The sequence below is a fragment of the Drosophila bipectinata genome, chromosome XR (genome assembly GCF_030179905.1).
Source record: "Drosophila bipectinata strain 14024-0381.07 chromosome XR, DbipHiC1v2, whole genome shotgun sequence".
NCBI classification, from domain to species: Eukaryota; Metazoa; Arthropoda; class Insecta; order Diptera; family Drosophilidae; genus Drosophila; species Drosophila bipectinata.
In genome coordinates, this window is record NC_091735.1 from 12799514 (window position 1) to 12821467 (window position 21954).

The following is a 21954-nucleotide window of genomic DNA, read 5'->3' on the forward strand; positions in this document are numbered from 1 at the left end:
GGCAAGGCACGCTGCAGCTATTTAGCCCTTTCCGACTGTTGTGGACTTCAGTTCGTGGTTGACGGAACTAGCGAATGTGGTCTGCATGGTGGCGGACATTGATGGAAAGGAGCCGAGGCGTCGATTGCTTCATGCCAGCATCGACCATGAGCAGGACGAGTAACAGGAGAGCTGCCTCAGGAATTGTCCAATATGCGAAGGTCTTGGACAACATGAAGTTTGGGACTGCCAACGGTTTATTGGAGCCACGACTACAGACAGGTGGAGGCTCGCAAGAAGACATCGCTTGTGCTTTATGTGCTTGAAAAGCGGGCATATGACTGGATCGTGCGCTGCGTCAGGAGAGTGCCCCATGAATGGATGCAGGAGGAAGTATCACCGTCTTCTTCATGAGGCAAACAATGAAGGCTTCAGGAGACCGCCACAGCGAGGCGGCCATTGGAGAAGCTACAACCTGGACCGACAGGCAGTCGTACCGAGGGATGGCGCCCGGTTCAACGAAGGAGCAGCGTCATCCGTGGATGCTCCTGCGACGCCGGAAAGGAATTTGAGCTGTGTCGACGAGGACCGAGAACGACTACTGTTCCGTATATTGCCGGTGGAGCAGGCAACTCTTCCCGACATGTGCTGAGCAACGTGTATGCCGTTCCGAAATTGAGTTTGCCGATGCAGAGCCTGTACAGAAGAGATGTCAGGAGCGTGAACAAGGACGCTCGATTACCGATGAAGCCCTACGAAAATGCAGTGCCGAAGCTACTTATTGGATTGGATCATGGGCATTTAGGATTGGCATTGAGAACGAGACACTTCGCCAGAGAGGGACCGTCCGCCGCCGCAACCGCATTAGGATGGGTCGTTTTTGGGCCTGTAGAAGGACGACGAGACACGCCATCACCGAAGCCTTGTCTGCTAGCCACGTCGTTGGATGATAATGTGGAACGGATCGTCAAGGACTACTTTGAGATCGAGAACTTCGGTGTGAAGGCGGCGCCAGCGGCCGCAGCTAGCGACGACGTGAGGTCTCAGAAGATTTTGGAGGACACTACGGTGCGAGTTGGCTGCCGATACCAGACGGGATTACTATGGAAAACAGATAACATCGTGCTGCCACGTAGTTATGATATGGCGTACAATAGGTTGGTCAATATCGAGAATAAAATAAAGCGAGATGGACAGTTTGCCCAAGAGTACTCACGAATTATCAATGATTACGTCGTCAAGGGATACGCTCGGCGTCTGGAGCGACAGGAGATCGCTATGGGCGGCGATAGGATATGGTACTTGCTACATTTTGGAGTGGGGAATCCCAACAAGCCAGGGAAGATTCGATTGGTATTCGATGAAGCGGCACGAGTTGGAGAAGTATCGCTCAATTCTGCGCTGAGCAAGGGGCCGCAACACTATAAGGCCTTGGCATCTATCCTCTTCCATTTTAGAGAAGGTGCTGTCGGAGTCTGCAGTGACCTTAAGGAAAGGTTTAACCAGGTGCTGATCCGACCCGAAGATAGATGTGCGCAACGATTTCTGTGGAGAGATGGGGATAACCAACGAGACCCCGATGTTTATGAAATCTGCGTGATGACCTTTGGAGCTGCATGCTCACCGAGTGCGGCGCATCATGTGAAGGCAGCAAATTCCAAGCGATTCCAGGATTCGGATCCCAGAGCAGTCAAGGCCATCGTGGACTACCACTACGTGGACAGCTTCGCCACAGAGAGGGAAGCTATCGAAGTATCTACTAGAGTAAAAGAGATACATGCAGAAGGCGGTTTTGAGCTTTGCAAGTTTGCAAGTCTAGTTCGCCTACAGTAGAGAGGATGCTCGGACCCAGTGACCACGCCCAGAGTATTGGATGGGGTGAAGCCGAGCAAAAGATTTTGGGAATGCGGTGGCAGCCAGCCACGGACGACTTCAAGTTTCGAGTGAAGTACCACAAAGTTGCCCCCATCGTATCCGATGGGAAGAGAATTGCCACAAAAAGGGAATTCTTGAGTATGGTCATGTCACCGTTTGACCCCTTGGGATTTCTGTGTTGCTTAATGGTAACAGCGAAGCTGTTGTTGCGAGAAGTCTGGAGAAAGAGGATCTTGTGGGACGAGCCACTACCGGATGAGATGTACAACGCCTTTATGGATTGGCGTAAGGAAATGAATAAAGTGGAAAACTTTCGGAGCCCACGTCACTATTTTGGATCTGGACTGGTGAAGACGATCGAGATGCACGTTTTTGTGGATGCGAGCCAGTCGGCATTCGCGGCAGTGGTCTACTGGAGAATCACGTATGAAGACGGCGACGTGCAAGTGAGGTTCGTGTGCGCAAAGACAAAGTGTGCACCTACGCGAACGATGACGATTCCACGGTTGGAGCTGCAGGCAGAAGTTCTAGGAACGAGATTGATGCACACAGTCAGGCAGGACCATAGTGACAGTGCTGCGTTGGATTGGCAGCACCCACAGGCGCTACAAACAGTTCGTGGGGAACAGAGTAGCCGAGATTCTGGAGTCAACGAAGGTGGCCCAATGGAGATGGCTACCGTCCGCCGACAACGTGGCGGATGATGCGACAGAAGATGAAGAGGAAATGCCGAGTGAGTTTGTGCTCGTTGGCACGAGGGACACGTTTATATCCTTGCAGAGATTCTCAAGCTACAGGCGATTGTTGAGGACTACGGCCTGGGTCCTAAGGTTCACACGTCGATGCCGTGGACAACAAGACGAGCTTGAGAACTGCGGCCTCACTGCAGTTGAGTGTGAAGCAGCTGAGAACTTGTTAGTCCGTATAGCACAACGTGAGGCGTTCCCCGACGAGATGCAGGCCGCAGAGAATGGCCTGGATGCCGCTAAAGGAAGCGAAATATGTGGACTGGCGCCATACCTAGATGGCAATGGAGTCCTGCGAGCGTATGGCAGGATTGATGCGGCGCTATGTTTGCCGTACAGTACGTCTCCCACCGACACGGTCTCACGGAGATGATTGTGCGCGATGCCCATGTGAGGATGAAGCATCAAAACGTGCTTCGCAGTTTGATCTCGGGATGCAGCGAGTGTAAGCTGGATTATGGGACCTCTGCCAGAGAATCGTTTGGAGGCGTATGGTTGGCCGTTTAAGAGCACGGGCCTCGACTACTTTGGACCACTGCTAGTGACCGTTGCTTGGCACCAAGAGAAACGATGGGTGGCCTTGTTTACATGCCTGACGACCAGGGCGATCCACTAGCACATGACCTGTCCACGGACTCCTGCGTAATTGCAATCAGGAATTTCATCTGCCGTCGAGGGCCTGTACATAGACTGCGCAGCGACAACGGCAAGAACTTCGTTGGAGCCGACAGGGAGGGGGTGAAGGGGTTCTTCACGGAGGTGGGGATGTCGCGGATCGATTATCGATAGTTTAGTATTAAGTCTTATTATTGAAATTTGGTATTGTGCCCTCATGAAGAGATTGGGGACACTAGGTAGATAATTGGTGAATTAGGTGGTGAATTTTTCGTTGAAAGCCATGGAGTGTGGGTGGTTATACTGCGGTAAGGTTTATTATTATTAGTAGCATCTTTCCTATAACTTGTACTTCCCCTAGAATAAAATATATATATTGGATATACATTGGCTTGTGTACTGAGGCGGGTTGCCCCATCGCCGCCGTATGTTTAAGGCAACTCCAACCCGAGCGACAACAACTACATATGGGCATTTCCACAAAAAGGTCTACTGTGGCCAAAAAATTAAAAGTTCTTGAAAATGATTTTTTTCAACATGTTTGCATAAAGAAATGTTCAAGTTTATTAAATTTGAAAGAATTTTGCATTTATCTTTTACAGATTTTAAAATATTCGAATGCAAAAGTCGCACAAACGCACCTTTTGTCATTATGATGTTTGTAGGGCGTATTTTGTTTTGATTATAACTTCTAAAATATATGCATTATGGTTTGTTTTTTACTTTCTTAAATCACTTCGAGTTTCCAAGAATCGAAAGAGAACGCAAGATACTTCTTGAAAGATACGTTACTACGTGCGATCACCAATAAAGGTAAAAATTTAGGTTTGCATTATCGCTTAAGCATAGTACTGTGACGACGAAAATCCGCTGTCGCACGAGTGACAGCTGTCAAACTCCAAAAATATAATACAAAATTTAAAACAAGTCCCAAACTTCTATCTTTAAAAATACCAAAGTTGGTATTTCTACCAAAAACAATTTCCGATCGTTCAGTCATATGTCAGCTATAAGATATGGTCGCCGATCATTATGAAATTCGGTAGGTCGGATTATCTGACCAAAAATAGAATCTGTATTAAGGATGTAGGCTCATGTTCCGGCCTACTTTTTAGAGGTTATTTCAAGAAATTTTTTTTGTAATAAAAAATAATGCGATCGTTTCAATTTTCACATATGTTTTTATAGGCATTATTTGAAAATATTTGAAAATATTTTGTTTAATTTATTCTTGTGTAGTTTAATACACTTTATAGCATGCCAAAGTATGCATATAAAAAAAAAGGTAGGTCCCTGGCGCAGGTGATTTCGACTGCTAGAGTCATCCGAAACAAAAAATTAGAATAGATTATTGTTTTGTAAGCTTATGGCTCTGTCCCGTACTAGAATGAAATATTTTCATCAATAAACAAAAAAAATGGCGAACACACAAAAAAAAAATTTGTTTTAATTTAAAAAATTTGTCTTAAATTAATGATAAAAAAAAAACTAATCATTAAAAATAAATGATTCTAGTACGGGACAGAGGTGTTACTTTTTAGAACAACATATCCAAATTTCAGCTAGATCGGTACCATAGAATTATGTGAATCACCTGCGCCGCACACAAAAATGTCGTTCCGAGAAAAACGCGTTTAAAGTTTAGACGCTACCGAGAAACTCATACTTTTCGGTGTAGGCGCGCTCTCGATTATGGGCTGTATCTCTGTCATTATTTGATATTTTTATTTGAAACTTTAACAGTACATTCTTAATAAACAATACTATCGAAATATGTGAAAAAAAAAAAAATCGATTTTTTCAACCTTACACATGAGACTACATCCTTAAGTTCCAGATTTCTATCTTCAAAAACACGAAGGTTGGGTCATTTCCGATCGTTCAGTTATATGGCAGCTATAGGATATAGTCGGCCGATCCTTATGAAATTCGACATGTATTATTTTGCCAAAAATAGCTCTCACCTTAAATTTGACCTAAACTATCTAACTTTAAAAACACCAAAGTTATACCATTTCCGATCAATCAGTTATATGGCAGCTATAGGATATAGTAGGCCGATCCGGGCCGTTCCGACTTATATACTGCGTGCAAAGGAAAGAAGGGTGTGTGCAAAGTTTCAAGACGATAGCTTTAAAACTGAGAGACTAGTTTGCGTAGAAACAGACAGACGGACAGACGGACATGCTCATATCAACACAGGAGGTGATCCTGATCAAGAATATATATACTTTATAGGGTCGGAGATGTCTCCTTCATTGCGTTGCACACTTTTGACCAAAATTATAATACCCTCTGCAAGGGTATAAAATCGGTGTAAAAAAAGGAAGAAGAAGAAATTTTTGTCTCCTAGATTTTTCCGGTACTCTGACGACGAAAAGTTTAGCTATCGAATCCGGCGTTGCCGGATCAAAAAAAATAAACAGCTGATTTTGGGGTGTTGAAAGAATTAATTTAATTTATTTCGATAGCTAAAACATGGAGCGAAAATTTGAAAGAAAATTGTCGGACCGAAAAATTTTCGGCTCGCGAGGATAAAGTCAAGCTAATTAGTGCGGTCAAGGCGAAGCCCATAATATGGGATTTGACCCACAATGGGCATTTTAATTCCATAAAATGGCATTGAAATGATTTGTGATTGATTTTGATTTTGACCAAGTTTTCTTTTTCTTAATCAGCTCCTTAGCGGCGAAAAACATAAAACACCAAAATCCAATCGGTTTGAATTCATTTTTGCTTATTTGTGTTTTGTTTACAAACAACAGCTGTTCAGTAGTACCCTTTTCCTTAATATTTTTGGTCACACTAGCTCGGTAGCTGAATAAAGTGCGATTTCACAAGCGGATTTTCGACACAGATTTTCGTCGTCACAGTACTAGGCTTTATTTTAATGTCCCGTGCGCGACCGAGAAACGACATTTCCTATTACTAGATCCAAAGCACTTGAATTGCATCAAAATTTTTGCAAACAGAGTTTATGTGAGCAGTAAAAATATAAAAAAAATTTTGATAAAAACGAATATTAGTAATATTTGTGATTATTTGAAGTTTTTGTCCCGTGCGCGACCGTAAGTACATAACAAAATGATACAAATAAATTTTTTATATTTTTTTTAGCAATATAACATTTTAAATTATTTAAATGTAGATGAGCATAAAAAGTTGTCAAAAAAGAAGAATTTGCAAACGGTGGAGAGATAAGTTGAAGGAAGACCCAATAAAATGGGAAAACTATAAATTAAAAAAGGAGGAAAGAATGCGGTACACTAGGCTAAACTACAAAGCGGAAGTAAAAAATGTGGTCGAAAAGAGGAGGCAGCTTGAGCGCACACGTAAGCGCCAATATCGACAAAAGCTTGCAGAAAAGAGAGATGCAGAAAAACTAGATGCTACAAAAAAGAAAAGTGATCCCTACAAATGCAAGCAAACCTTAGTTGAAAATGCTCTGCCAAGAGACTTAGAAAAGAAAGAAAAGTACTTGAAATTTAGTTTAAAGAAATTCCCCAAAAAAATATTGCAAAAACTAAATTTTAGATGACCCTACCAGAGAGTTTAGATGATAAAATTCAGGAGTTTTATATTAACTACAATATTAGTGTTCAGGCCTCAGAAAAAAGGGACACCATTTTGATAGCAGGCTATGTACAGTGGGGAGCAAAAGTCGTCAAAAAATAGCCAATGGACCAAAATTTTCAATTGATGCAGTGGCCGGCTCAAAGCCCTGACCTGAACCAATTGAAAATTTGTGGTCAATAGTAAAAAGATGATTGGCACAATATAGTTCAGCTCCATCCATCCCTATTTATGGGAAAGGGTGCTTAAGGAAAATTTTGGAAAACCTTGAGGAAAGTATGCCAGACCGTATAGAAAGCGTCGTAAAAAATAAAGGTTTATGGACGAAATATTAATATTTTACTAAAAATTCCATTTGAAGATCTTGTTTGCAAATAAGAAGTTTAAAATGTCAAAGGAGCATAAATGCATGATACAATTATACAAGGTAGTCCATTCGTAGAATAAATTATTTTAATTTAAACATAGTAACCGTTGAATAGTGTGACTGAAACGGCTATACAGTACCTCGATTAACCCGCCCATGGGTCATGGGGCTAAAAGTTTTTCTTAGTTGACAAGAGTTGTAGTGTTTATAATTTTATTTTAATTAGTTTTTAATTTGACATTATTCTTTGTTTTTATTTTAGGACAGCCATTTTCTTGTTTAAGATCTTAATTCTAATGTATATACGTATGTTTACACTAATATCAACCTGCTCAGCGGCGTTTAACAATGTTTGTTTTAAATTTGTAGTTTAAAAAAACTAAAAAAAAAAGAACAAACTTTACGCCTAGCCCGGGCTTGCGACAAGAACTGCAAAAAGTCTTTTTTTTGCTTGGCCACTTAAAGGTTAAAGTTTTGAAAAAAAAATCACCATTCAGTTTGACAAGTAGGCACGCACTGAAATTAAGGGACCAAAGCCCGAACGATTTGTCAGCCGAATGGACTACCTTGTATAATTGTATCATGCATAAATGAGTACAAACGAGTTGTTATACCCTTGCAGAGGGTATTATAATTGTGTCCAAAAGTGTGCAACGCAGTAAAAGAGACATTTCCGACCCTACAAAGTATATATATTCATGATCAGGATCACCTCCTGAGTTGATTGAGCATGTCCGTTTGTCCGTCTGTCTGTCTATCTGTCTATTTCTACGCGAACTAGTCTCTCAGTTTTAAAGCTATCGTCTTAAAACTTTGCACACATCCTTCTTTCCTTTGCACGCAGTATATAAGTCGGAACGGCTCGGATCGGCCGACTATATCCTATAGCTGCCATATAACTGATTGATCGGAAATGGTATAACTTTGGTGTTTTTAGAGTTAGAGAGTTTAAATTTGACACGAGAGCTATTTTTGGCAAAACATTACGACATGCCAACTTTCATAAGGATCGGTTGACTATATCTTATAGCTGCCATATGACTGAACGATCGGAAATGGTATTTGGTAGAAATATCAACTTTCGTATTTTTGAAGATAGAAGCTTGGGACTTTTTTTTTAGATTTTTCATTTTAATTAAATGGTTTTATTATGATGTAACCATAAGGATCAGCCAACTATATCCGATGTTTGCGATATATATCCGGTTTTAACTGCAAGGGTATATCAACTTCGGCTCCGCCCGAAGTTAGCTTTCCTTTCTTGTTTTTGTTTTCAATTTTTCTTTTCTTCTTTTTTAACCTTTTCGTTAATCTTTTCTCCTTAATTTATAGTCAATTATATATTTAATAAAGAGAATAAACATTTTTTCCATTTGCCTAACTTTTTCTTTATCAGTCGCTCCGAAATGTTAAATATGCAAACATGTACTCAATTTTGCTCCTCACAGTGTGTGAAGCATATGAACTCTTCAAAAAAGATTTTTTCCCGCTGAAAAAATATCTAAGTCTTTTTTTTTTATGATGCGGACTCGTCATGTGCAATTATTAAGTAAAACGCCCCACAATATGTGTGCCCCCATAGTTACCATGCTAACTTTGGTTATTTGCTGAAAAGCTGTGCAAAAATGATGCCATTTTTTCCTAGCAATTTCGAAACCTTTCTTACAACTGTTTGCTGCAACATTCTTAGTGAAAACTGCATGAAAAGCCACTGTAAGAAGTGCTTAAACGATTTGAGATACCAACTTTTTCTTCTCTCATATTTAAACAATATGAATGATGAAGTTAGTTGGCAGCATTGGCTTAAAATGAATAACACCATGGCCCTTTCCACAACCGATGCAACTCTATCGGATCTTATTGTTGTTGGAAATGGCATTGCCCTCTTTTTTTTTTTTTTTTTTTTTTTTTTTATTTTAACGTTGCTTTTATTTCTTGAATCTTCTCTTTGCGAGACTAACAAGAGGTGTATCAAATCTTATATATTTAACTTAACTAACAGTCATATTGACTGATACGGAGTTAGACGGCCCTAAAAATCGATTGCTGGGTTGGGAGGTCGTTGCGTCTAAGGCGGGATACGCTAGAAACCCGAGTCAATCCCCGAGCGAGAAAATTTGTGTGCGAAGACAGTTTTTCTTTGTATGACTCTTTTTGCTTCTGGATTTCGTCTTTCACTGCGAGGATGCCCAGATCCCGGTGGATGTTTTCGTTGCGAACATACCAAGGTGCCCCTGTGATAGTTCTCAGGATTTTTGATTGTGCGCGCTGTATGATGTCTATGTTGCTGCTGCTCGCGTTCCCCCACAGCTGGGAGCCATACGTCCAGATTGGCTTTAGGACTGAATTGTACAGTAGTAACTTGTAGTCTAGGCACAGTGGCGATCGTGAGTTTATGATCCAGTGGAGGCTGCTGGCTTTCAGTTTTAGATGCATCTTTTTGCATTCGATGTGCTTACGCCAGGTAAGTCGTCTATCAAGGTGAACGCCAAGGTACGTTACGTCGTTAGCTTGAGGGATCTGCATACCGTTTAGTAAAAGCGGAGGGCATGTTTGTCTATTAAGAGTAAACGTTATATGTTTACACTTTTGTTCGTTTATTTTAATGCGCCAGTCGGACAGACACCTTTCCACTATTGTGAGATGATTAGCCAGTTGGGTTGTTGCCTGCGTTGGGCATCTGGAGCGACTAAGAATAGCGGTATCATCGGCGAACGTTGACGTTGTTAGTTGTGCGCTCGTAGGAATATCCGCAGTATACAAAACATATAGACACGGCCCGAGTGCGCTTCCCTGTGGAACTCCAGCTTCGATGGTATAGTCGCCCGAAGTAGCTGCGTTGCATCTCACTGAGAATACCCTATTGAAGAGGTATGATTCCAGTAGCTTGTGGGTGTATGTTGGCAAATACGTTTTAATTTTGTGCATGAGTCCGATGAGCCAAACTCGGTCGAAAGCTTGAGATACGTCGAGGAAAATAGCGCTGCAGTATTCTCGTTGTTCGAAGGCTGAGCGTATTTCGGATGTTAATCTGTTCACTTGTTCGATGGTTCCATGGTTTCTTCGAAAGCCAAATTGGTGTGCCGGGATGATATTGCAAGCTTCCAGATGTGGTATTATGCGAGTTAACAAGCATTTTTCAAACAGTTTAGACAAACAAGATAGAAGGCTTATTGGTCTGTATGATGACGGAATTGTGTGGTCTTTTCCAGGCTTCGGTATCATTATAATAATGGATTTCTTCCACTTTTTTGGGAAATAGCCAAGATTAATGATTCCATTAAATAGTTTGCAGACGACCTCTATAGCGCATTTTGGAAGTTCGATCAGCATCTTTGGGGTCAATAGGTCACCACCGGGAGCCTTTTTTGGTTTTAGCCCTCTTATGACTTTTTCGATTTCGTTCGGCCGGAATGGAGGTGCGGCTGGCTGAGGGGAGGACTCTGGCTGAATTACTGGCAGGAGGAATGAATTTGAGGCTGGGTTTGGCTGGAAGACACTTTGGAGATGTGTGGCGAATGTTTCAGCTCGGTCTTCGTTGCTGCGAGCCCAGCATCCCGAAGAGTTTCTTATCGGGGTGGTCGTTTCAATTGGGGCACTAAGATTTGGATGGGCCCTCCACAGGGGGTACTTTGTGCTTGTTGGCGAGAGATTCTGGATGTACCTCAGCTGTGCATTTTCTTCCTGTTGGTGAAGAGCCTGGTCGAGTGATCGGGTTGCTTCCTTAAGGCGTTGTTTTGAAGCTGGTGATCTGCTGTTTTGCCAATCACGACGCGTGCGCCTCTTTTCTCGCACGAGCTGTTCGATTTGCTGATTAGATTTGAAGTGTTTGTTTCGGTCTACTTCTTTCCTATGAGGAGTAGAGATTTTAGCTGCCGCAACGAGTACTTCTTCCAGGGCGCTCGTAGTGTAGTCGATGTCCGATTCCATGTTAAAATCCGGGGCGAGTTCTATGTGGGCACTCACGTACTTTTTGTATTTTAGCCAGTTTGTTTTTGTCGTCGTCAGACTGAAGGGGTGTTCGGTTATTTCTGGGCTTTGAAGAAGCGTTAGAAGCACAGGCGAGTGGTCTGATGATAAGTCCGAGACTGCTTTGGCACTTATTAGATTGCGAGGTATGTTTTTTGTCACTGCAAAATCAATAAGGTCTGGGAGCTTTCGTGAGTCTGTTGGCCAGTATGTGGGACTTCCAGGGGAAACGTAGTCCAGTTTATTTTTCACATTTATAATTGCATTGTACAATTGTCTTCCTTTGGGAGTCACTAGACGTGATCCCCAGTGCGTATGTTTGGCGTTGTAGTCTCCTGCGGCTATAAATCGATCCCCAAGTGAATTGTAGAAGTCCATAAATTGTCCTTCCGAGATTGAGAAGCGAGGAGGGCAGTAAACGGCAGCAATTGAAAGGATTCCGTTGCTTGACTGAATTTGTATCGATGTGGCCTGCAAGAAGTTTGTTGCAAACCTTTTGTGAAAATGGTGTTTAATTCGTTCTCTGATTAGAACTCCAGTTCCGCCGTGGGCTTTCCCATCTGGATGATCTGTGCGGTAGATTGTGTGGCCTCTTATATGAAAGTTGTATTTGCTTGTAAGATGCGTTTCCACCAGTAGCATAACGTCAATATGGTTTTCGGTCAAGAATTGTGACAATTCTAGTTTATGCCGTGAGACACCATTGGCGTTCCACATTGATATTCGTAGCGCCTGCATAGATTATTTGGACTGTTGTGCTACGAGCAGCTGTATCACCATGTTCTGGTTTTGAACAAGCGTTTGCATGGTCGTTTTCATGAATGACATAAGCTCCATCATACTTTGTTGGAGGGTAAGCATCATAGTTTCCGTTTTGCTGTGTGGCTGTTCTGGGGCCTGTTGAGCGCTTTGAGAGTTAGGCTGAATTGGAATTTCCCTTCCAGATCGTAGAGCATCGGCATAGGAGAAGCCGTTGGTGGTGTTTAGTGGACCGAATGAGGATCTCGCAGCTTTGGCGAAGAAGACGTCTGGCGTGGTTTTTGACGAAACGTACGCATTCTGTGGATTTTGGTTGCGCGTTGCGGTCGCTTGACGCATGCGACTCTTTAACTCCTTATACACAATACATCCTCTATAGTTTGCCGTATGGCTGCCTCCGCAGTTTCCACATTTCTTCACGGTACTGTCCTTGTTTGTAGTGCAGCAAGCGGACTTGTGGGCGTCCCCGCAGACTACACAGACAGCCCGAAGTGTGCAGTAAGACCTTGTGTGTCCATACTCTTGACAATTAGTGCATTGCACTGGACCGTTACGTTTATGTGGCTCTTCAACAGTGATTTTCCGATGCAAAAGATATTGCAGGTTGTAGATTGGGTGGACTTCGTTCTTCTTCAGCGACCTGCTTTCAGGCTCGAGCTCGACCTTGAAGAGGGGTTGTGGCTTTTTATCTTTATTTAGAATGTTAATAACATTCTTGGCGGCGAAGCCCTTTTCTTTAAGGGCGGTTTTTATTTCCTCGGCGGTAACATCAGGTTCTATTCCCTTTACTACCACTTGTAGGCCCTTACTGCTTTTCAGCTGGTACGTGTAATAGTTTTTCTGTACAGTGTCCAGATATTTTGACACTATTCGGAAGTGCTCTTCAGTCTTGGTTTGCACCTTTGTTTCATGGATGTTCCCTTTGATAAGCGGAACAACATGAAAGTTTTCACCGTTCCCGATCAACGACGCAATTTTGTTGACCAGGGCACTCGAGCTTTTTTCCCTAATATAGATTGGAGGGGGCTTGGGTTTTTTTGCGGTGTCTTGGGCTGGTTGGTTTTCCTCAGCCTCCGCCAGTAGGGCAAATCTGTTAGTAGTGGATCTGTCTGGTTCATTATCGTTATTCAGGACACGGTTAATTTTTGTTTTGTTGCCTGCCGGATTACTCTGCGGGCTAAGCTTGCGCTTAATTTGGATGTAGCGATCCATTCCAGTCTGTGTGGCCGTTGCCGCTTTGGCACTTTCCGAGGTTGTTGTTTTTGTACTCGCTGTAGTCGTTGACGTCGTGGTACTTTGAGTTGCAGGGGTTTTCGCTGTTGTTGCAGAAGTTGTAGCGCTGCTTGTTGTTGGTGCGAAATTTGTTTCCGATATTGGAGGGGGGGTTTTACACTGCGAACTCCATGACGCGGGAGTCGGAGTGAGCAGAGCGGGTGAGCAAGACCGTGCCCTTTGGGTTTCAGCGGTCAGTAAAGCCGGGTTGCTTTTCAGCGCCGATTTTTCCACTTCGGTATCGCGGGTTGAAAAGTAAGAGTAGAAGCCGTTTCTTTGGTTCACTGAACTTCTACGCTCGTTCTTTTGGTCGTTGCTCAATGAGCTCATTGCGTGGTACGTATTTTTTTTTTTCAAAAATGCACTAGTTTTGGTTTAGCACATTACAACTGTTATAAAAAAAAAAAGCTTGTATGTCGCTTTTAATAAATTGTATTTCAGTGTCTTTTCGCTTATATTGGCGAAAATATAAGCGAAGTGAAGTTTTCCCGGAGCTCGGACAAAGCACGTCCGCTCAGTTCGGTAGTTCGAGTCCACAATGAGCCCAGCAAAAATATTTTGATGAAATCAAAGAAACTTTGAAATCAACTGATATGCTGATTCAAATTGATTTTGCCGAAAATTATAGGCTAACAAATCAAAGTGAGATACAAAGTGCTCATTATACCCTTGCAGAGGGTATTATAATTTTGTCCAAAAGTGTGCAACGCAGTGAAGGAGTCATCTCCGACCCTATAAAGCAGTGGTGCTCATCCCATTGCTCTCGATGCTCATTTGTTTTTGCAAATGCTCATGTATACGGAGTTGTGTTGTATTTTATAACTGATCACGCCATAAGGCTCGTTGCTCACGCCATAAGTTGGTCCCAGCATAAGCAATGGGCAATTCCAATAACAATTTTTCGTTTTTTTCCTATTCTCCTCAATCGTGCTAATCCGAATGAATTTTGTTGTTGAAGTGCCGAAAACTTTTCACTGCAAGAAATTCGTTCTTGTTTCTGTATCTACCAAAATGGTTGACCTGAAGCGATAAATTTCTTCTTCGCAGAACAGTTTTTTTTAAGAAGCTCCGCATTATTTGTCATAGTATAATAATAAGATGTTGTATAATGGAGGGATTTTTTTAATGGCTATAATAAAATGTATATTTTATTGTACTGTTTTGGAAAAATCAATTCTTTTATTATTAAATGATAACACTTTAGTTATTTTAAGCTCAATATTTCATTTATTATTTTCTTAATCGCAACACCAACGCACATGCACATTTGTTGAAGGAAGAAGGAGGAAAGAGGCAGAGATCAAGTGTGACCAACTTAGGTCTCAAAATATAATACCTCACTTAGTATTTATGCATGCTATTTTTGTATATTGAATAGAGGTGGTATTCCAACATACTGATTTTATAATTTCGTTTTTCAGTGCACCTACATGTGCAATTCTCCCACCAAAGTATTAGTGATTTTTTGCATTGGTATGGTAGTTTGCTCTCCCGTATGCAGAGCTTGGGCACCCCAGCTATAAAGTATATATATTCTTGATCAGGACCACCTCCTGAGTTGATATAAGTATGTCCGTCTGTCCTTCTGTCTGTTTCTCCGCAAAACTAGTCTCTCAGTTTTGAAGCTATCGACTTGAAACTTTGCACACACCCTTCTTTCCTTTGCACTATGGGGTTTTTGACCTGTTTTTGTGGCATTAATTAATAACTTGGACAGTTTTGGAGATATCGACAAAAGAAAAGTGATCCCTACAAATGCAAGCAAACCTTAGTTGAAAATGCACTGCCAAGAGACTTAGAAAAGAAAGAAAAGTACTTGAAATTTAGTTTAAAGAAATTCCCCAAAAAAATATTGCAAAAACTAAATTTTAGATGACCCTACCAGAGAGTTTAGATGATAAAATTCAGGAGTTTTATATTAACTACAATATTAGTGTTCAGGCCTCAGGAAAAAGGGACACCATTTTGATAGCAGGCTATGTACAGTGGGGAGCAAAAGTCGTCAAAAAATAGCCAATGGACCAAAATTTTCAATTGATGCAGTGGCCGGCTCAAAGCCCTGACCTGAACCCAATTGAAAATTTGTGGTCAATAGTAAAAAGATGATTGGCACAATATAGTTCAGCTCCATCCATCCCTATTTATGGGAAAGGGTGCTTAAGGAAAATTTTGGAAAACCTTGAGGAAAGTATGCCAGACCGTATAGAAAGCGTCATAAAAAATAAAGGTTTATGGACGAAATATTAATATTTTACTAAAAATTCCATTTGAAGATCTTGTTTGCAAATAAGAAGTTTAAAATGTCAAAGGTGCATAAATGCATGATACAATTATACAAGGTAGTCCATTCGTAGAATAAATTATTTTAATTTAAACATAGTAACCGTTGAATAGTGTGACTGAAACGGCTATACAGTACCTCGATTAACCCGCCCATGGGTCATGGGGCTAAAAGTTTTTCTTAGTTGACAAGAGTTGTAGTGTTTATAATTTTATTTTAATTAGTTTTTAATTTGACATTATTCTTTGTTTTTATTTTAGGACAGCCATTTTCTTGTTTAAGATCTTAATTCTAATGTATATACGTATGTTTACACTAATATCAACCTGCTCAGCGGCGTTTAACAATGTTTGTTTTAAATTTGTAGTTTAAAAAAACTAAAAAAAAAAGAACAAACTTTACGCCTAGCCCGGGCTTGCGACAAGAACTGCAAAAAGTCTTTTTTTTGCTTGGCCACTTAAAGGTTAAAGTTTTGAAAAAAAAATCACCATTCAGTTTGACAAGTAGGCACGCACTGAAATTAAGGGACCAAAGCCCGAACGATTTGTCAGCCGAATGGACTACCTTGTATAATTGTATCATGCATAAATGAGTACAAACGAGTTGTTATACCCTTGCAGAGGGTATTATAATTGTGTCCAAAAGTGTGCAACGCAGTAAAAGAGACATTTCCGACCCTACAAAGTATATATATTCATGATCAGGATCACCTCCTGAGTTGATTGAGCATGTCCGTTTGTCCGTCTGTCTGTCTATCTGTCCATTTCTACGCGAACTAGTCTCTCAGTTTTAAAGCTATCGTCTTAAAACTTTGCACACATCCTTCTTTCCTTTGCACGCAGTATATAAGTCGGAACGGCTCGGATCGGCCGACTATATCCTATAGCTGCCATATAACTGATTGATCGGAAATGGTATAACTTTGGTGTTTTTAGAGTTAGAGAGTTTAAATTTGACACGAGAGCTATTTTTGGCAAAACATTACGACATGCCAACTTTCATAAGGATCGGTTGACTATATCTTATAGCTGCCATATGACTGAACGATCGGAAATGGTATTTGGTAGAAATATCAACTTTCGTATTTTTGAAGATAGAAGCTTGGGACTTTTTTTTTAGATTTTTCATTTTAATTAAATGGTTTTATTATGATGTAACCATAAGGATCAGCCAACTATATCCGATGTTTGCGATATATATCCGGTTTTAACTGCAAGGGTATATCAACTTCGGCTCCGCCCGAAGTTAGCTTTCCTTTCTTGTTTTTGTTTTCAATTTTTCTTTTTTTCTTTTTTAACCTTTTCGTTAATCTTTTCTCCTTAATTTATAGTCAATTATATATTTAATAAAGAGAATAAACATTTTTTCCATTTGCCTAACTTTTTCTTTATCAGTCGCTCCGAAATGTTAAATATGCAAAAATGTACTCAATTTTGCTCCTCACAGTGTGTGAAGCATATGAACTCTTCAAAAAAGATTTTTTCCCGCTGAAAAAATATCTAAGTCTTATTTTTTTATGATGCGGACTCGTCATGTGCAATTAATAAGTAAAACGCCCCACAATATGTGTGCCCCCATAGTTACCATGCTAACTTTGGTTATTTGCTGAAAAGCTGTGCAAAAATGATGCCATTTTTTCCTAGCAATTTCGAAACCTTTCTTACAACTGTTTGCTGCAACATTCTTAGTGAAAATTGCATGAAAAGCCACTGTAAGAAGTGCTTAAACGATTTGAGATACCAACTTTTTCTTCTCTCATATTTAAACAATATGAATGATGAAGTTAGTTGGCAGCATTGGCTTAAAATGAATAACACCATGGCCCTTTCCACAACCGATGCAACTCGATCGGATCTTATTGTTGTTGGAAATGGCATTGCCCTCTTTTAAAACGCATTTTTTTGTCAAAAGAGCCCAGCAAAAATATTTTGATGAAATCAAAGAAACTTTGAAATCAACTGATATGCTGATTCAAATTGATTTTGCCGAAAATTATAGGCTAACAAATCAAAGTGAGATACAAAGTGCTCATTATACCCTTGCAGAGGGTATTATAATTTTGTCCAAAAGTGTGCAACGCAGTGAAGGAGTCATCTCCGACCCTATAAAGCAGTGGTGCTCATCCCATTGCTCTCGATGCTCATTTGTTTTTGCAAATGCTCATGTATACGGAGTTGTGTTGTATTTTATAACTGATCACGCCATAAGGCTCGTTGCTCACGCCATAAGTTGGTCCCAGCATAAGCAATGGGCAATTCCAATAACAATTTTTCGTTTTTTTCCTATTCTCCTCAATCGTGCTAATCCGAATGAATTTTGTTGTTGAAGTGCCGAAAACTTTTCACTGCAAGAAATTCGTTCTTGTTTCTGTATCTACCAAAATGGTTGACCTGAAGCGATAAATTTCTTCTTCGCAGAACAGTTTTTTTTAAGAAGCTCCGCATTATTTGTCATAGTATAATAATAAGATGTTGTAAAATGGAGGGATTTTTTTAATGGCTATAATAAAATGTATATTTTATTGTACTGTTTTGGAAAAATCAATTCTTTTATTATTAAATGATAACACTTTAGTTATTTTAAGCTCAATATTTCATTTATTATTTTCTTAATCGCAACACCAACGCACATGCACATTTGTTGAAGGAAGAAGGAGGAAAGAGGCAGAGATCAAGTGTGACCAACTTAGGTCTCAAAATATAATACCTCACTTAGTATTTATTCATGCTATTTTTGTATATTGAATAGAGGTGGTATTCCAACATACTGATTTTATAATTTCGTTTTTCAGTGCACCTACATGTGCAATTCTCCCACCAAAGTATTAGTGATTTTTTGCATTGGTATGGTAGTTTGCTCTCCCGTATGCAGAGCTTGGGCACCCCAGCTATAAAGTATATATATTCTTGATCAGGACCACCTCCTGAGTTGATATAAGTATGTCCGTCTGTCCTTCTGTCTGTTTCTCCGCAAAACTAGTCTCTCAGTTTTGAAGCTATCGACTTGAAACTTTGCACACACCCTTCTTTCCTTTGCACTATGGGGTTTTTGACCTGTTTTTGTGGCATTAATTAATAACTTGGACAGTTTTGGAGATATCGACAAAAGAAAAGCGATCCCTACAAATGCAAGCAAACCTTAGTTGAAAATGCACTGCCAAGAGACTTAGAAAAGAAAGAAAAGTACTTGAAATTTAGTTTAAAGAAATTCCCCAAAAAAATATTGCAAAAACTAAATTTTAGATGACCCTACCAGAGAGTTTAGATGATAAAATTCAGGAGTTTTATATTAACTACAATATTAGTGTTCAGGCCTCAGGAAAAAGGGACACCATTTTGATAGCAGGCTATGTACAGTGGGGAGCAAAAGTCGTCCAAAAATAGCCAATGGACCAAAATTTTCAATTGATGCAGTGGCCGGCTCAAAGCCCTGACCTGAACCCAATTGAAAATTTGTGGTCAATAGTAAAAAGATGATTGGCACAATATAGTTCAGCTCCATCCATCCCTATTTATGGGAAAGGGTGCTTAAGGAAAATTTTGGAAAACCTTGAGGAAAGTATGCCAGACCGTATAGAAAGCGTCATAAAAAATAAAGGTTTATGGACGAAATATTAATATTTTACTAAAAATTCCATTTAAAGATCTTGTTTGCAGATAAGAAGTTTAAAATGTCAAAGGTGCATAAACGCATGATACAATTATACAAGGCAGTCCATTCGTAGAAAAAATTATTTTAATTTAAACATAGTAACCGTTGAATAGTGTGACTGAAACGGCTATACAGTACCTCGATTAACCCGCCCATGGGTCATGGGGCTAAAAGTTTTTCTTAGTTGACAAGAGTTGTAGTGTTTATAATTTTATTTTAATTAGTTTTTAACTTGACATTATTCTTTGTTTTTATTTAAGGACAGCCATTTTCTTGTTTAAGATCTTAATTCTAATGTACAGTGGTGGAAAAAATAATAGAAACAAGATTTTTGCGTCCGTTTTTTACATTTTTTTCTTAAGAACAGTAACAGATATTTGTTCAATTATTTTTTTGTTAACAAACATTATAGTATGTATTATAAAAACAAAACAAAAATTTTTTTCAAATTGGTAAAGGACGAAAAAAAATAAATTCAATTTGCTCTCCTTGGAAAAAAAAATAGAAACAAAATTTATAAATTCATCAACTAAAGGTATTTTCCTAAATTTAGTAATCGAAACATAGTTTTAGTTAATATTTAGTGGCACAGCCTTTAGATTTTATAACAGCAATGCACCGACGATGCATAGAATTCACCAGATTGGCGCAAATCGAAGGATCAATGGCATACCACTCGGATTGCACTTTCTGCCACAATTCTTTCTTATTTTTGGGCTTAAAGCCTGCAATTCTTTTTTTTAGTACACCCCACAAGTGCTCAATCGGGTTCATGTCCGGTGATTGCGGTGGCCACTCCATTACATTTATTTTTGTGTCCTGGAACCATTTCTTAACTATTTTTGATGAGTGTTTGTGGTCGTTGTCCTGCATGAACTCCCACTTTAACGGCATTTTTTCCTCGGCAAATGGCAGCATAACATTCTTGAGTATTTCAAGGTATTGTGGAGCACACATTTTGTCGTTAATGCGGAATATCGGACCAACTCCAGAGGAGGAGAAGCATCCCCATAGCATGATATTACCTCCGCCATGCTTAATTGTTTTTTTTGTGTGGTTCGGTTTGAATTCTGTGTTTTTCGGGCGTCTTACATATGATCTACCATCAGATCCAAACATATTTATTTTGGTTTCATCCGACCACAGGACATTTTTCCAATTTTGGCGGTCCTTTTGACGATAAGCAAAAGATCGCCTTTTTTGAATATTCTTTTTGCTCAAGTTTGGTACTTTTCTGGGTGAATGTGCCTTCAAGTCCTTCTCAATCAGTCTGTTTCTAATTGTCCGACTAGTAACTGATGCCTGCAAGTCCATTTTGAGCTCCACCGATGATAGGAATGGGTTTTTTTTTGATTTTCGAGCCAACAAGTCATCAAATCTTGTAGTTGTTGCTCGTTTTCTACCGCGGGTCTTCTTTCTCTCGGTAAAATGAAGGGCCGAAAACACTTTTTTTAGTGAGCACTGCATTGTCTGAGAAATTTCCCTTAATGTTTTTCCTTCATTCTTCAGTTTTCTTATGATGACTCTTTCTTCTGCAGTGCAATGCATTCCGCGACCCATTTTGACTATAAAAGACGATTTTGTTCCTGAATTTTGACAAAATGTTTACTTTTGTGCCAAACTTACATTAATTTAACTAAACTATACCTTTGTTTAAAATAAAAAACGAGACTGAGCAAAAATTTCGGAGCAATTTGGTCGTGTTTCTATTTTTTTTTCCAGCTAAAAAACGTGGTCCCTCACCAAATTACGAATTGCCGCCACAAATATGGGCGAAAACGACCCAAAAGGAAAAGCAGAATAAAGTTCCGTTATCGGTTATGTGTGTACTTTTGGTTTTAAGCCATTTCCTATTGTACATACTTAAGAATCGTTTTAAATGTGCAGAGGAGAATCTTGTTTCTATTATTTTTTCCACCATATATGTACGTATGTTTACACTAATACAGTGGTGGGCAAACTCTCATTTTACATAGCACGCGAGTATAGGGTAGGAAATTCTGCCGCAGCGCTGCCGGCACACTGTGACACTGTCACTCACACTGAGCACTCTCAAATTTTTTTTAGAAGCTCTCTCATTATACCCTTGCAGAGGGTATTATAATTTTGGTCAAAAGTGTGCAACGCAGTGAAGGAGACATCTCCGACCCTATAAAGTATATATATTCTTGATCAGGATCACCTCCTGAGTTGATATGAGCATGTCCGTCTGTCCGTCTGTCTGTTTCTACGCAAACTAGTCTCTCAGTTTTAAAGCTATCGTCTTGAAACTTTGCACACACCCTTCTTTCCTTTGCACGCAGTATATAAGTCGGAACGGCCCAGATCGGCCGTTCCTATAGCTGCCATATAACTGATATATATCCTATAGCTGCCATATAACTGATTGATCGGAAATGGTATAACTTTGGTGTTTTTAAAGTTAGAGAGTTCAAATTTTAGGTGAGAGCTATTTTTGGCAAAATAATACGACGTGCTAAATTTCGTAAGGATCGGCCGACTATATCCTATAGCTGCCATATAACTGAACGATCGGAAATGACCCAACTTTCGTGTTTTTGAAGATAGAAAGCTGGAACTTGGTACAGATTATATATTTGGTCAGTTGATCCGACCTACCAAATTCGGCTGAATTATCGGCTGACTATATCCTATAGCTGCCATATAACTAAACGATCGGAAATGGTACTGGGTAGAAATATCAACTTTCGTATTTTTGAAGATAGAAGTTTGGGACTTGTTTTAGATTTTGTATTGTAAAAATTGGATTACATATTCCTATTGCCATGATTCACGTGTCATGATGCATGATTCACGTGTCAATTTTCATCAGAAAAAAGTAAACAAAATTTTTTTTTTAAAAAGTG

The 21954-nt window shown here is 39.9% G+C and overlaps 2 protein-coding genes across 2 annotated transcripts; both read left to right on the top strand.

The window, feature by feature from the left end:
- The first annotated feature begins 666 nt into the window (after positions 1-666).
- Positions 667-1812, top strand: LOC138925629 (uncharacterized). The gene has a single exon (XM_070276481.1). It carries the CDS (start codon positions 667-669, stop codon positions 1810-1812), a length of 1146 nt encoding a protein of 381 aa, XP_070132582.1.
- A 5-nt stretch (positions 1813-1817) lies between these two features.
- On the top strand, positions 1818-2973 carry LOC122321992 (uncharacterized). Its single transcript, XM_043213165.1, has 2 exons — positions 1818-2300; positions 2407-2973. Exons 1-2 carry the CDS (start codon positions 1818-1820, stop codon positions 2971-2973), a joined length of 1050 nt encoding a protein of 349 aa, XP_043069100.1.
- The last annotated feature ends 18981 nt before the right edge of the window (positions 2974-21954 follow it).

Bases quoted from the DNA above. Each gene is read 5' to 3' on its own strand.
- LOC138925629 (XM_070276481.1), top strand. From the start codon at position 667: ATGCAGAGCCTGTACAGAAGAGATGTCAGGAGCGTGAACAAGGACGCT.
- LOC122321992 (XM_043213165.1), top strand. From the start codon at position 1,818: ATGCTCGGACCCAGTGACCACGCCCAGAGTATTGGATGGGGTGAAGCC. The intron at 2,301-2,406 runs GTGAGGTTCGTG...TGATGCACACAG, and splicing joins ATGAAGACGGCGACGTGCAA to TCAGGCAGGACCATAGTGAC.